Here is a 15,542-nt window from a genome sequence, read left to right on the forward strand (position 1 = left end):
CCGACCTAATATTTAAATAATCTTCTAAACACATCAAATCCTAAAAACAGAATAAAAAAACATACCTATCTATAATTTACTTTCCAAACGTCGTTGAGAAATGCACATGCGTTGATGAATCCAAAATGATTTCTGCCACTGTATGTATGAAGGATGATGTTTCGATGATACTCTCTGCTACAAAGATTGATTTTTTAAATCCCGATTTTTTCGTTTTGTATAAAAATCGCGTAATTGCGCAAAGGCAGTCGAAAATTCGTCACAATCGTGCTCGCTTCATGGATAGAACAACGATGCAATACGTGCGTTTGTACTTTATAGGACCGCAAAAATTACTGACTCCAGTTTAGACGACGATATCGTCAAGACCGAGTATTTCAATCGGACTTTCGTCGCGCCATCTAGCGGCTATACGATGCAAAAGTCTTTGATGTAAAAATTAGCAAACGGTGCAACAGTATTTCTTTTAGTTAGACCACACAACTATAAAATGTCACCGCGCAGTGAACATTTATCAGTGAACCGTTATCGATACAACAATATCGACAAAGATGATGTGGATTGGTATTAACATACAATTCCGTGCGAAATTTCCTAACTGACACAGTGTACTTCGAATCGATACAGAGAGACCGATCCCTACAAAATAATATTTCATATACGGTTAATTTGACTAATACATAATAATTTTTCCATAACAAATATTTCAAGAAACTAGCTAAGTCACAGATGATTAAAAATAAAGACTTTTCAAAAATAATAATGTTTCCTCAGAATGTAGCGGCAAGATAAAGAAATCATGACGATCAAGATTGTCAATAAATTATATCTGATATTTTGAAATAGAATGTCAAAGACGAGAAATGCATTATTGATAAATTATGATAAGAAAATTGAGATACACTCATGTATTAATAATTGCTATTATTGAAGTAGTAGCATGGAATAGCACCAATGTCAAAAATAATACCATCCATTTTACAAATTGAAAACGGAAAGAAAGAGATTAAAAATATTTGCTAAATGTATAGAAAAGAAAATAGAAAATAGAAAAAAATACGCGATAAAGTCAGCTTGCAATTAAATATAGATAACAATTTCTGCATAATAAATTTAAAAGGATACATTGCAGCATTTCTTGTACTCCGAGAGTGGATAATTCTCCATAAGATGAATAGCACTCTACGAATTCCTTCCGGAGATCGTGGAAGTAATTATAGTGTTCCGGCAGTTCGATATCTTTGTTGCAGGCTTCCGGATGAAGACATTGCCTCATTGGTGCCTGGCCATCTACGACGAATCGTGGTTTAGCACCAAACGTGACACCAGACATGGAGATCCACCAGGCTTCAAACTTGAAATAAAAATGATATTGCGCGATACTAGATATATTTATTATTTTATCATTATTATATTAATTCCTTAAATATTATTGACAAATATATAGTAAAAAAAAAATAATAATAATTTGAAAACAATTTTTTTTTTTTTTTTTTTTTTTATAAATACTCATTTATCTTTTAAATGGAGACTCATAAAAAAATTCAAATCTTCCCCTCTCTCTCAATAAGTAAATAAATAATAAATAATAAACAAGAATCTTTTATTAACTGTCTCTTAATAAGATTCTTTTAACTATAATAACAAATAAATCTCTCTCAATCATAATAAAATCCTTAATAAATATCTTAAATCCAAAACTTTATTCTCTTTCTAATTTCTATATGACAAACACCTTTTCCATAGCTTGCTGCAGAGATATCCCGTATTCTCGAAGATTTCGTTCAGTCAAGGCTGGAGCATGTGCCAGCGCTGCCTCGCCAATAATACCGCTACTTCCGGCAATCGCCGGGTTGTCATTACCGGTTCCAGAAGTACAACTTTCCTCCATTATCATCGGTCGTACGATATACTGCTGCCTACCTAGTACCTGCAAAAACAAGTCCACCGTGAGGAGACGCCGCAAAAAACTTGGCAAAGCTGTTGCTATGCGGCGTGAAACATATCAATTATTTTCCTTGTACGCGGAAAGTTGCAACTTAATTTTATCTGAAATTAGTCGAAAAGTTTCGCGAATAAAGCAAGCGCTCTTACATTTGCATATTGGAAACAAATTGCGTTAAATACACATAAGTAAACATTTCAAAGCGTTTGTTCGCGCTTAAAACTTTTCGCTTCTAGAAATAAAAAAACTAAAAAAAATATGTATCAATGTATCCTTGAATTTGAATCCATTCTTTCGTGCATCGACAATTTATCGCGGTTAGTAATATTAACGTATAAGCGCGCCTGTGCTACGAAACCAGTACATTTCCAACTGCTGCAACGATTGCATATTAATAGGGGCAGTTAAAAATACATCGGTATATACTTGTCACTTGATAATTTAGTTAATGATAATTATTTCTTACGAATGAATTATACGACCAGTTTGCAGTGATCCAAAATCGAATTTTTTGATGAAAATTTATTTTCATCAGTTTTATTTCAGATAAATATAAATATAATTTTGTGATACTCTATTATCAAATCATTATAAATTGTTATATCATTTATCATTCTTTTTTATCATTTATTAGTAAATACATCGCTTAAAATATTGCATACATAAGATTAACATTGATCGCATTTGTGTGTGTCAACGATACATTTAAATCAATTATTTATATGATTGTCAGTAATAATACTTATATCATAAATATTTGAGATACTATATGAAGAATGTTTCGAGGTAAATATTTTTTGTTTGTTTTTTTTTTCGTTTATTTCTGAAATAGAGATAATAATTTCAGAATTAAAAAATATATAATCTTCAAAATAGAAAAATTGGTCATTAACTTAATTTACAAAAACAGCTATTTTTCTTTTTCTTTTTCTTTTTCTATGTAAATATTTATTTTTTAAATGTTGAGTATTAAAAATATATTTTATAATTTTTCATGCGCGCATAAATTTTTAATAATAAAGTGAAATATACATATAGATAATCATAGAAATAATTGTTTTTATACGAATTATTCAAGCCTCTTTAAATACGATGTATAAAATTTTTCATTAAGGAGTTTATAAACGATTAATTTTCTCTCTCCCTCTAATGTTTCTAATTAAAAGATCATCTTTAAACTAGAACTAAGATCATTTTTATTAGTGATTCAGAAATTTTACCAAAAGATCAAATTTTAAGATCACTATGTTGTGAAATCAGGATGTACACAAGGTCAGAAATATCTTAACTCATGAATTTATACATGTATCAAGATACATTCAATATGCATATTTCATCTTTATATGCTCGTGCATCATGACTTTTGATTATTCAAGAAATAAATAATAAAATAATAACTTTTTATTTTCCTTTAATGTCAACACTGTTTCTCAAATAATCAATGATCTTCATAATACACGAATATTTAGAAACGAAGCACGCGCACCGAATATATATTTCGATACGCATGCAAACTCAAGTTAAGACATTTTTTATCTTATGTGAATATCTAACATTTTTATGTTCTTCAAATTTTATAATATAGTATGTATTAAATCATCTATTATAATTTACAAATTTTATAATTAATTCAATTAATAATTTATATATATACAATATATTATTTAACAAAATTTATCTTTCGATGAAATTATTATTTCATTGCTGTTTGCCATTTTTTCAAACTCTTTCTGCGATTTCTATAAAGATTCTAACATATAGTTATATACTTCTTTATAAAATCTTTTTTAATTTTCTCTAGATAATTTTCTCTAATGTTTGATAATTGCGTTGATTATACATTTTCTTTTAAATAATAATTTTGTTAATAATATCTATATAATAATTTTCTATTAATTTTTTTTTTTTTTTTTTTTTTTTTTTTTAGTTTTACTTGAACACAGATTTGGACATTTTTTTTATGTATTTAGTACAGTTTTTTATCTTTAATAAATGAGAATATTTACAGCTTCAAACTCTGTACAATCGCGATACTAATGTCGTGTCTATGCAAGAAACTTAATAAGCAGGTTTTTCAAAGTACGGGGTTAACGGATCAAGGTGGTTCTCCTAGAGACGATTTATCATCATACTGTGAGCTCGAATCAGCGTCTTCGAATCATACCGCATGTCAATGAAAAGTTGTGGCGTAATATATAAAAGAGAGGAATATCTCTTTCTTTTTCTCTCTCCCAGCTATATTACATAAATATAAATCGCTCTTTCGAATAGCTTTCGTTACGTAAGAGATTCTTTCATATACACGCCACAAGAATAATGTAACGAAAAAAGTAAACTGTTTTTTTTTCGGAAAACTGCAAAAACGTGCATTTACTTCTAACTGCACCGTGCAAAGAAATATAGATATCCTTTGGAATCCTCAAATGAGAATCGATCAGATAAATGTCTAAGAATAAATTCTAAAATGCTTATTTTCGAGAAAATTGAAGAAAATTGAATAAATTTTCGGATATTTAGTCGTCAAATTATGATACTTATTATGCGAAAAAAACAAAGCAGAGAAGAAAAAAAAAGAGATCAAAAAAGATATTTGCAAGGCAAAAAGGCAATGTGCCTTTTTTCGATAAGATGTGGCAACTATATAGAATATGTTGTGTACATATGTACAAGGTCGACTCAAACGTACACGCAACGTTCTCATAAATTATAAATGCATGACGTCACAGCGAATAATATTATATTGGAAGATGGGGTTAAAGGTTCTGTTTCAGGAGATAATAGGTATATCGTTTCCTACGTATCAAGAGAGAAGTATAAGGAGAAACAAAAAAACATAAATGAGATAGCATATGTGACATGACACACGTTACGTAACTATACCAATCAGTTACACATAAGCGCTTGACATTACAAAATATAGAAATAGATTATCACATATTACTGACATATAAATTGTTATTTTAATTGTAGATTAATCGATCTGAATAATTAATAAAACATTTTTTTTTCAGAGATCATGATCTCTTATTACTAAAATTTTTTTTCAAATATGTGAGCTTCATTATCTTTATAATGGATGATTTCATCTATTCTGCGATCCTCGCATCTCTTGCTCTTTATATTTCATTGCGTGGCTTGGCGTTTACAGTCAGTGCAATCTTGATTCGCAGCAGCGACCATAGTTGAAGCTCAACCAAGTGGGAGAACCCATCGCGAACGAAGGAGGGAAAAGAGAAGAGTTAAGATGGTGGACTCCCCTCTTCCTTTCCCTTCACCCGTAAGAAGAGGCAGTCAGTTGCAAAAGCAATTCGTATACACGAACAGAATGTTGGTTACAGAAGGTTACAGGCGAGTCTCGACGATCAAATATTCGATAGAAATTCGTATGAAAACAACTTATGAAAAATTCAGATCTCTCTATTAATAGATGAATACGTAAAGATCACATACATTCATCACTGTTACTCGAAAAACAAAGCTCCCGCTCAGCTTTTTTTATCCACGTGTGCACATGTAAAAACGCATGCATGTATAATTAAACGTTGTTTGTCATAAAAATGTTAGATATGTAAAAACAATCCTGAGTACCACAAGCCTTTGACTTGCGTTTTCTAATGTCACACGTTTGAACAAAGGCAAACATAAATTAGATAGAAATGGCCCTTTTCGGGCCATTCAAATAATTAAAATTTACAGATGTTCACTAAAGTAAAAATTTGGATGTGAAGAAGTGTATATTATGTTTCAATATATAGATTGTGGGGTTGATATACTTTTAAAAATCTGTGATTTCAATTTATAAATATCCTCGTTTTGTGTCCCTAAATGACAAATTCAAGATAACCGCAGCCTTGCTGTTGCCATAAGCAAGTGTCCCTTCGCTTCTCATAAGAATATATATGCTTTAGCAAATTTGCGATGCCAACGTAATATATCTAATCAAACATCAATTATACTTCAGGTTTATTGCAAAAGTTATTAGAATAATTTCGCTTCAATTAAAAAATAATTTATCCTTATCAAATGAAATAATTGTATTACATAAATAATTGTTATAAAATAATTATATATTTTTAAGTATACAAGGGATAGATTGCTTGAAGTGATGCTGAAAAAGCGGCAATCTTTAATTTTGTATTAATAACACGTACGCACACACACATACACACATAACAAATAGAACATGACATGTATAAAGTATTCATATCATAAGTTGTCACATTATAAAATGCTCAAATTTATTAAATATTTTATAACCTTATTCAATCATGGATTTCTTTTTAGTTTCAACTAAAATATTACAAAGTGCGCATTAAATATGCGGCGGCATTTGTTTCCTTTTACGCAATATATTATTTAATAAATAGCAATTTTATAAAAAAAAATAATTTATATACAATTAATATTAATTATTATAATAATTTATATATAAGAACACTATTAATAATCAACATCTTTTAAATTCGCTCATTGATATTCGTTTATGATCGTTTGTTTTGTCTATAGATTTGATTTAAGATTAATATATTGCATATCTTATACAAATTCATAAAATCGCTAATAGTTCCGGCTTCATTTTCAGTAGTTCAATACCTGTGATAAGTTTAATCTGGTAAATTTAGATTGGAGTCTATTTTATCTATCTGATAAGTTTAGATAGATTAGTAAATAATTTTAAACATTAAATCCCTCAAAGAAACTGAAGTCTCAGAACAGATTTAAACATTTGTACCTGCACATACATTGCTTAAGATTTACATAATCCAAACAAATAGAATCAAACCAAATATTAAAAGTTTAATCCGAAATAAATCTAAAACAAATGTTTTCATCTTTTTCGGTTGTTGCATGCATGCAGAAATTTTCAATGAATATTTCATCGCGTATCATTAAACGCACTTTTTTTTTTTTTTTTTTACGCGAAACTATCCGTAGTATCATTATCCATTTTATACAATTTTTTTTCTATTGATAACACTATACCAAATCTGCCTCAAGTTCTACCAAGTCATTTCTGATAGATTTTTTTTAACGCTGATTACAAATCTGGCTAAAAATGGCGTATCACCTCAAGTTTTTGAGAAAACTTCAGTCAACCTCAGTTTTTTATGCTTTTGCATAAATTGTATCTTCCGATGGGGACGTGCTACAGACGACAGCGACAGCTCAAAATAAAGCTCAAGACTCATACTTTATGATAAAAATACCAGAAGTCCCAGGCAGGAAAGATTTTCTTGAAAAAAAAAATGGTCGAAACATAAGAAATATCTATTGCAATATTTTCCAGTTATATGTCTTCATATGTCCGCTATCAAATTTTTTTTTTAGTAACAGAAGTAACGAAAAACTACTCTAATTTTGTTCTTAACTAATAGCGACCATAAAAATCTACACATACTCATGATTTGAATGATTTTTCAAAAATTTGATTCGCCATTCTGGATCTTCCATTTTTAATTTTAAAATTTTAACACGTAATTCGTGATGAGTGATCAGGCAAATGTATACATACAGACTTTCATAATTAGAATAATTTTAAAAAATTTTTGTAACGGACAATTGGAAACGTATATGACTGGGGGACACTGCATATATGTTTCTTATGTTTCGACCATTTTTTTTTCCCCCCAGGAAAACCTTTTCTGCCTGAGACTTCTGGCATTTTTATCATAAAGTCTAGATCTTTAGCTTTATTTTGAACTGTCGCTACCGTTTGTAGCATGTTTCCATTGAAAGATATAATTCACGGCAAAGTATGAGAAACGTCTATTTTAGCAACTTTGACTGAGCTTTTCTCAAAAACCTTGACGTGATACGCCATTTTTACAGCCATATTCGTAATCAGCGCTAAAATATCTACCAGAAATGACTTGGTAGAACTTAAGGCAAAGAAAAAGTTCTTATTTTATCGACCAGTGTAATTAGTTCTATAAATTTTCGCTAGTTAGCATTCATACTTTTCTACAAAAACATATAGATTCTAAAATAACAAGCTCATTTTAGAATTAAACTAAAATGCCAACTTAATTTAGAAATTAGATTATAGACATTCTTCTCATTCTTCGAGAATATCGTAGGCCCTATGAGAAATGGTTTCTCATTTATATACCGGGAAGGATTTCCTGAACGGATCATCAGTTATCGCATTCGGTAATACGTTTATTTGAAATGAGAGAGTGTAGATGTATTGTCAGAAGAAAAACACAGAAATACAGCTCATGACGATAATCCTCAAATTCTCACTGTTCTAAGAATGGTCATCTTTATCACTTATACATATAAATTTATTAAGAAAAATTCTAGCTGTTCCACACACACACACACACGCACATATATATATATATATAATATATAAGAAAGCAAATAAGATTTTGACGAATCATCATCTCCATCCCTACCACATAATTCTCACATAGATAGTTTTCGAGCTTGATATGCGATAAAGATAAATTTTTGTCGCTGATCGCAGAAGAGGCCTCATCCAGATATTTAAATTTTGTATTATTTAATGACACAAGATTACTTTTCACAATACAGAGCAATTGATTTATCATTCTGTGATTTCCTTTTATGGGGATTTATTAAAAATGTCGTTTTCGCTCGATCAACAACCACGAGAAATAATACGAAAAGCCTAATACGTGAAATAATACATATGATTTGCAGAAATATTTCTTACCAAGTCTTGCTTCGAACTATAGATAAATTATATTGATGTATGATTGCGCGAACTAAAGAGATGCGTCTTTTAGAATAAAATTTTGTACGCTTATTTAACACACAATTCCTTTTTATATGAAAATATGCATAAGGATAGAATAGTCTCTTTTTTAAATATGGTTATATATATATATATATATATATATATATATATATATATATATATTAATCTTTCCAAACGTGCTTTTTCATGAATATTAATGTCGTGCCTCTTTCCGTTAAATAATGATGTACACGTGTCTAATTAATTGCGTTCCGCGTTTGTCATCCTTGTCTAATATTCGATGAGCAAGAAAGATGATGATATGCATGGTGTAATAAATTAGCCATAATGTAATAACTTGGATAGCTCCGCGCTATGGTGAGGCAGGTATCCTTTAATTCGTCTTTCTCAAGAAATTAACGAGATTACTGTGCGCAAATAATGCGCGCGTTACGTAATATAATTTTATAATCACAAGTTCAAAAATAAAAAAATAAATTTAATTGTTTCATAATCTAATTACGTGAAAATTCATGATTTATGTATCATTTTTTTATTCCCCTTTCCCTAATAAAAATATTTCATGAATTTTAATTATTCTAAATGAATATATTAAACATTTGAAATTAATTAAAAAATATAAATATTGAAAAAATTTTTTCTCTAGAGACTGCAATTTCGCAAGTGTGGAAATACTGTTCTGGGAGGGGGAAAAAAAAACAGGTGGCTATTTTCGAACGGCGAGCGGTGTTACATCAGAGTCATCGCTATCTAACATCGATATCATCATCAGCAACAACAGCGGCTTATTGCTTATCTTACAATTTCCTCTTTATAGCGCGCCTCGCAAGGAGCGAGAGGAGCGCTACTCGCTCGCGGCCGTTGTCCCCATTCAGGGAGGGGGAGATGCCACCATTCGAGATTATAGACAGGTAGGTATGTGACTCGAGGAAAAAAGGAAACGGCCGACCACAGATGGAACTCGGGCGCGCTCATGTAAAGGTAGGTATATATACATATATATAAGCGAAAAAAACAACAAACGAATAAGGAATGCGAATTTTCGGACACTCATATTCATCGTTTACTCGTTTCGTTTTTTTTTTGTTTTTTTTTTTTTTGGGGGGGGGCTATATTCTCATCAACACTACGAACACTTTTTTTTCATGTACCATCTTATAAATGGATCCGAACGCGAATCGAACCCTAGTGAAGGTCCCATTTATTTGCAATAGTTACGGCGTACGCATCTTCCGAATTTCAGCAGCGAACTTCCGCATTCGTTATTCATTCGCTCATGTAGACTCAATCTTAAAACGCGATACGCAATAAAGAATAAATAACACCCGTTGTTGCAATGCGGGCATTCGCTGCGTGCTAGATTTCTCAAAACATACACTACGGAATTAACGTTCCTCAATCTAAAAGAGAATAAAATTATTTCACACTGTTGCATGCGAATATATATAATGTTTAATCCTTTATATTAGTTTCATGATTATTATGTGTAACGTCAATTTAAAAAAAAAAAAAAAAAAAAAAAAATTGTGGAAAGATATATATTCATATATATTTTATTCTATTTAAGTAAAAATCAGGGCAATTTTGATTCTGTGAAAAATTCGACTATAAAAGAGGCTAGAAAAGATACATGTATGAAAAATAAATTCAGGTATACAATGTTTAATGTATCAGATTGCAACAAATAGACAACATCGTAAACTATTATATTAGATTTATTTGTTTTGTTTTAGCGGGTTTTTTTTCTTTTTTTTTTCTTTAGCGTTGCTTGAAATCGCAACAAAGGTAAATTAGGCGGAACGTGGAAGATTTCACAATTTCGAAAGTTAAAAATACAGCAACTACTTTTACGCAACATTGAATCACACATAAAATGAACGTACTAAATAACTCTACTTTGAAAATTTTAAGTTTTACGAAGAAATGTGAGAATCGAATAGAAATTCTAAAAATTCAAGAACTCGAGATAGATTTTAGGTAGGACGAAAAGAATATAATAACTTTGGACGTATAAGTAAAATTTTTACAAATTCGGAAGAGATTATCTTTCAAATTATAATAATTAATTTAATTAATTTAATTTGCTATCTTAACATTATCTTAAATATGGTCTTATGTGGCGTTCAATTCAGCCAATGAAACGCCCACGTGTGTATCATTTCAAGATTATATACTTAAAAGATAATGAATATAGATCTAAAGTTAGCGTTAGACTATGCGTGTATTTGTAATTCATGATTTGCAAAATCATGAAATGGGAGGGGAAAATCCTTTAATCAAATATATAAAATATTTCCATACATGTTTTATATACATATAATTATAATTATATAATTATGTATAATAATTATATTATATATATATATAATAGATTTTTTCTGAGTATATAATAATCTACGAATCGCGAATCATGAGTATGCGGATAGTCTGGTGCTAACTTAACAGGGAGATGATAATCGAAGAATCGATCGAAAAATTGGAACGTGCGCGATACGGAGTGGAAGGAGCGAGAAAAGGAAAAAAAAAAAAGAAATTGAAAAAAAGAAAGCAAACCCGCACGATACCCAGGCGCATAATCGGGTAATTGTGCGACACGAAGCTGGAGGTAATGGACGACCTTCCGAGGGCGCGATGCTCCGCCTCCGCTGGATAATTCGAAAAACAATGGCAGCCAACGATATATGTGCACAGGCATAAGTTTCGTGATGAAAGAGACCGGCTTCCGTGAGAGTAGAAGTCACGTAGTTTTGTGCAATACGTCTTCGTGAATTTCTCGACATTGCGTGGTACGGAATTTGTTTAACTTGATATAAAATTCATATCTGATTGCGTGTGTGCAAATATAAGCTGTGTACCCACTCTGACTCGACTCTACTTTAATTACGCGATTTATTATCGTACAATTATCTAATGTATATATAGTTTCGAATTCTTGGAAAAAAAAAGGAGATATTTTAAGTAAATATTTAAACTAATAATAAATCACTTTTCCCATGAAATATCGAATCCCTAATTTTTGAAATCGAAAACCGCCGTTATCTTCACTGAAACTTTTTTTTACACAAGTTTCCCTTCAGTTTGATTTGACTTTTTTAATCTTATTATTTATTTGATTTAAAAATTTTCTTAGTTTGGGATCTCTCAATTTTTTTAAATTCTATAAAGAAGAAACGAATGCAGAGAAATGGAACGCTCTTCAATGAAAGTCTCACGGTGATCAGAAGCGAGATAGATCGAAAATGCAGCATGCAATGACAACATTATTCAAGTAAACACAACTTTATTAATCACAAGAACAAGATCAGTCATTTTCTGTAATCTTTTTCATGTTAAATATAATTTTTATTTTCAAATTGCTTCATCATATCATAATTTTGAGATATTTGCAATTAAAGTTACAAGAAAAAGCTATTTTAATTACGAGGAAAAGTCATTAAGTATAAATAGTAATTGATTGTTGAATTGTGTCAACAACCATTGACACAATTAGAAACTAATTTATACAATTTACAGCTCATCCCACATCAATTTGTGTACTTAATAAATGACTTACCTTCATATATATAATACAAAATCTTTTTTACTTTTTATCTCAATAACCATTTATACTTAATGACTACCCCTCGACTTTTCCTCTACGACACGTTGGAAAAGTTTTAGTTCAATGAAAATTAAATATGTTGTTAAGAGTTCCTGCTCTCGAAAAAGGAATTTATTATATCGACCATAATTTATAATTAATATTTATAATTAAATATGTTTAAATACGGTTAAATATATTAATTACGTAATAACTATTGTGAAAAAGTTGCGAATTAGATCATTGAGGATTTGTCAAATAGTTTTCAATTATATTCGAACTCAAAAGTTTTTTAGATTGCTGAATATAAATCTAATGTTAAAATTGACAAATTCAAAATGTGTATACATAAATTTTTTAAATCTCTGAATTTTGACATTCATATTAATTCCGCCATTTCCATTTGTTAATTTTGATATCGGATTCGTATTCAGCAATGTAAAAAATCCTTAAGAATTTAACAAACATAATTGAGGAATATTTCATAGACCCTTAATGATCTAATTCGCATTTTTTTTCCACATAATAAACTCCGTATATTTAAACAGCAATATATCTCTTATATTAACCATGACCACGACGATAAATTCTTTTTGACGGTTGAAAGTCTGTACGACATATTTAATTTTGATTGGAAAAATAAAACTTTAACAATATATTGTAACTATGAAATAATAAAATACATTAAAATAGCCCTTTCTTGCAACTTTAACTGCTCTCAAAATTTATATTGTAATGGAGCAATTTGGAAACCGAAATCGTATTCAGCTTAAAAAAAATTACGGGAAGTGACTAGTCATTTTTTTTTTTTTTTGGTCGAACTATGTAATCAAAATGGGTATATGATTTGTCCACGGTTTTTTGCAACGGGTATATATGATTTGTTCACGGCTTTTTATAATGCATCAATATACGTCGATGGAGGAGTGCAAAGTTTTGAAAATCTCATGATACTTAACTGACATGAGTGCACGTGCGCGCTTATCGATTGTTTCTTTTAAAGTTGTATATTGAAGGTAAGAAAAATAATGAGATAGAGAGGCAATTCAATGAACTGCTATACTGCTCTTGTATTCTTGTGTATTTTTGATATTCATTTTGATTTAGTGGAGGAAAAAAATGTCTTATTTCTCAATATCTTATCTTGAAATATTTTATTATTATATTTCATATATTTTAGAGTCACAACAAAATTGAAGTTTTTAAAAGGATATGTCGATGAAATGGGCTCTGCTGTAGGCGATTATTACTGCTTTTTTTTCAAATTGTAATTTTTCTTACGATATGGACACACACACACACACACACACACACACAGAGAAAAGAAAATTTACACGACTAAACTTACATAACAGAACTCCAAATGACATAGCAAACAGTTTTAAGCCCGCAATAGATAGATCTATGATAAATTTATTATGGTTTTCTATTCTATTCAAACAGCCCCATTGTAGATACATGTATGTAAAAGACCAGACAGTAAAGTTCTATCCTTAACGAAAATTTCATTATTAATAATATTTTTTATATTTTATCTATTTAATTTTTCCTTTTTTCAATTCGTATATTCCCTATTATGTTAAATATAAAAAAAAAAAAAAATGGAAGAAAGCGTAATTAAAACAAACGCGCCTTTATATCAGCGACTGTTATCAGTTTATCATTTTCTATGCCATTATAGTCGATAATTGGTGAATTTTATCGCAATAATGGGACACATTATTATCTTGTCTACATCGTAGACTATGTTTAATATGAAGCGTTTAACGCGATAAAATTTACGAACGCTGTATCGTTGCAATACAGATGATGTAGCAAAAAGGTAAATCCCGAGTCGCGAGTCAACTCGTCCGTGGCGAACCACTTCCGCTTCGCGCCTCGGTCAATCTCTCCCTCTTTCTTTTTCTCTATCTATCTATCTATCTCTCTCTCTCTCTCTCTCTTTGCTCTATGCATTACCTTATTCTGTAGCTCGTCGATGAGCACGTAAACGAGTAGCGTGATCTCTTCCTCGTCAGAGCCGAGCGCGTTTCCTTGAAGGCCAGCGGTCGCCACGTAAAGGGCGACCAGGATATTCGACGAGACTCCTTCACCTCCGCCATCTCCTCCTGTCCTTGTCCCCGTCATTGTTCCCGTGGGAGCCGCGCACCTGGCTGCTCTGAAGCGGCTCGTTGATTCCGTCTCCTTCTTTCCCTCCTTCCTCCTCCTGCTGTTTCGATCGCGCACACACTCGCGCGAGACGTCCCGATGCCGAGACGTCCTTATCACTGATTATTCACTGATTATCCACTAATCCGCGCGACATGTTTTTCACGGAAATCGGCGAACGCGGCGGTTTGAGGTTATGGCAATGGCCGATTTAACTTGAGAGCGCACCTGGAGTAAATGAAAAATCCGGAAGGTCCGCGGACAGATTCGACGTTCGTTCGAGATGTTATACTTTACCTCCCGCCGTATCCTTTTCTCTTTCCGTTTCTTGGCCGCGCGCTCGAACGAGGCGTCCTTGCGTCGAAAGTCGCAAAGTTCTTTGCAACACTAACCGTATGTTTCCCCCCCCGGCTGAGCGTAACGAGGCGAACACGTCGTCGTCGTCGTTGCCTCACCTGGCGACTGCGCGTCGACGCAGTCCCTCCTCTCTCGTTGGCTAAAACCCTTACCCCTTACCCGCTTGGCGTCTTACGTAAAGAGTGGGGCGGAAAGTGAGAGGGAGGGTGAGGGGGGAGGAGAAAGAAATACCTACACACGTACGAGAGGAAGGTCCTTGTCGAGCGAAAAAAAAAATAACAAAACTAAATTAATATCTAGTGGAATTTCAATTTACGTAAATAAACGTCAAAATATGTCGTATTCAGATATATAAAGAGAAGGAGGGAGAAAGGAAGGAAGAGAGAGAAGGAAACACCTGTTGCGTGCTATGAACGACTCTCTCTCTCTCTCTCTCTCTCTCTCTCTCTCTCTCTCTCTATCTCTCTTGCTTTTCACAGGCGCAATTGAGGACTATAATATATATTTTATCAGGAAGGATATCCTTGAGCGTTCTCCAATTTATACAACTAGATTATATAAAATGTCTCGGATATGCTGTTACTGATCTATGATAAAATAAAATTATACTTTTCATAAAAGATGTTGATGCTTTTTAAATTGCATCGGAAGTAACTTTTCCAGTTTTCTTTCTTTTTTTTGGGGAGGAGGAGGGGGGGGGGGTATTTATAAATCTTTCTTTTTTTTTTCTATTAATTATGTTCAAATTGCGCTGTACATGTCACTGCATATAATACTTTTACCATATC

At 31.5% G+C, this 15,542-nt stretch overlaps 1 protein-coding gene across 2 annotated transcripts in view; it reads right to left on the reverse strand.

Moving 5' to 3' along the window:
* Positions 1–15,057, reverse strand: part of LOC138939444 (RNA-binding protein fusilli) — a 34,193-nt gene extending 19,136 nt beyond the window's left edge. The window contains exons 1-3 of one of the 2 annotated variants that reach the window (XM_070307235.1): positions 14,209–14,893; positions 1,736–1,930; positions 1,126–1,354 (exon numbers count right to left, since the gene is read on the reverse strand). In XM_070307235.1, the coding sequence (XP_070163336.1) occupies positions 1,126–1,354; positions 1,736–1,930; positions 14,209–14,376 (592 nt within the window). In that variant the 5' untranslated portion in view covers positions 14,377–14,893. Of the gene's footprint in view, positions 1–1,125; positions 1,355–1,735; positions 1,931–14,208 lie in introns of both variants that reach the window. The other variant, XM_070307234.1, reaches the window with a different exon arrangement.
* Between the last annotated feature and the right edge of the window lie 485 nt (positions 15,058–15,542).

This window comes from Polyergus mexicanus, unplaced genomic scaffold (genome assembly GCF_030449975.1).
Source record: "Polyergus mexicanus isolate NDT 795.1 unplaced genomic scaffold, iyPolMexi1.0 SCAF_14, whole genome shotgun sequence".
Taxonomy (NCBI): domain Eukaryota; kingdom Metazoa; phylum Arthropoda; class Insecta; order Hymenoptera; family Formicidae; genus Polyergus; species Polyergus mexicanus.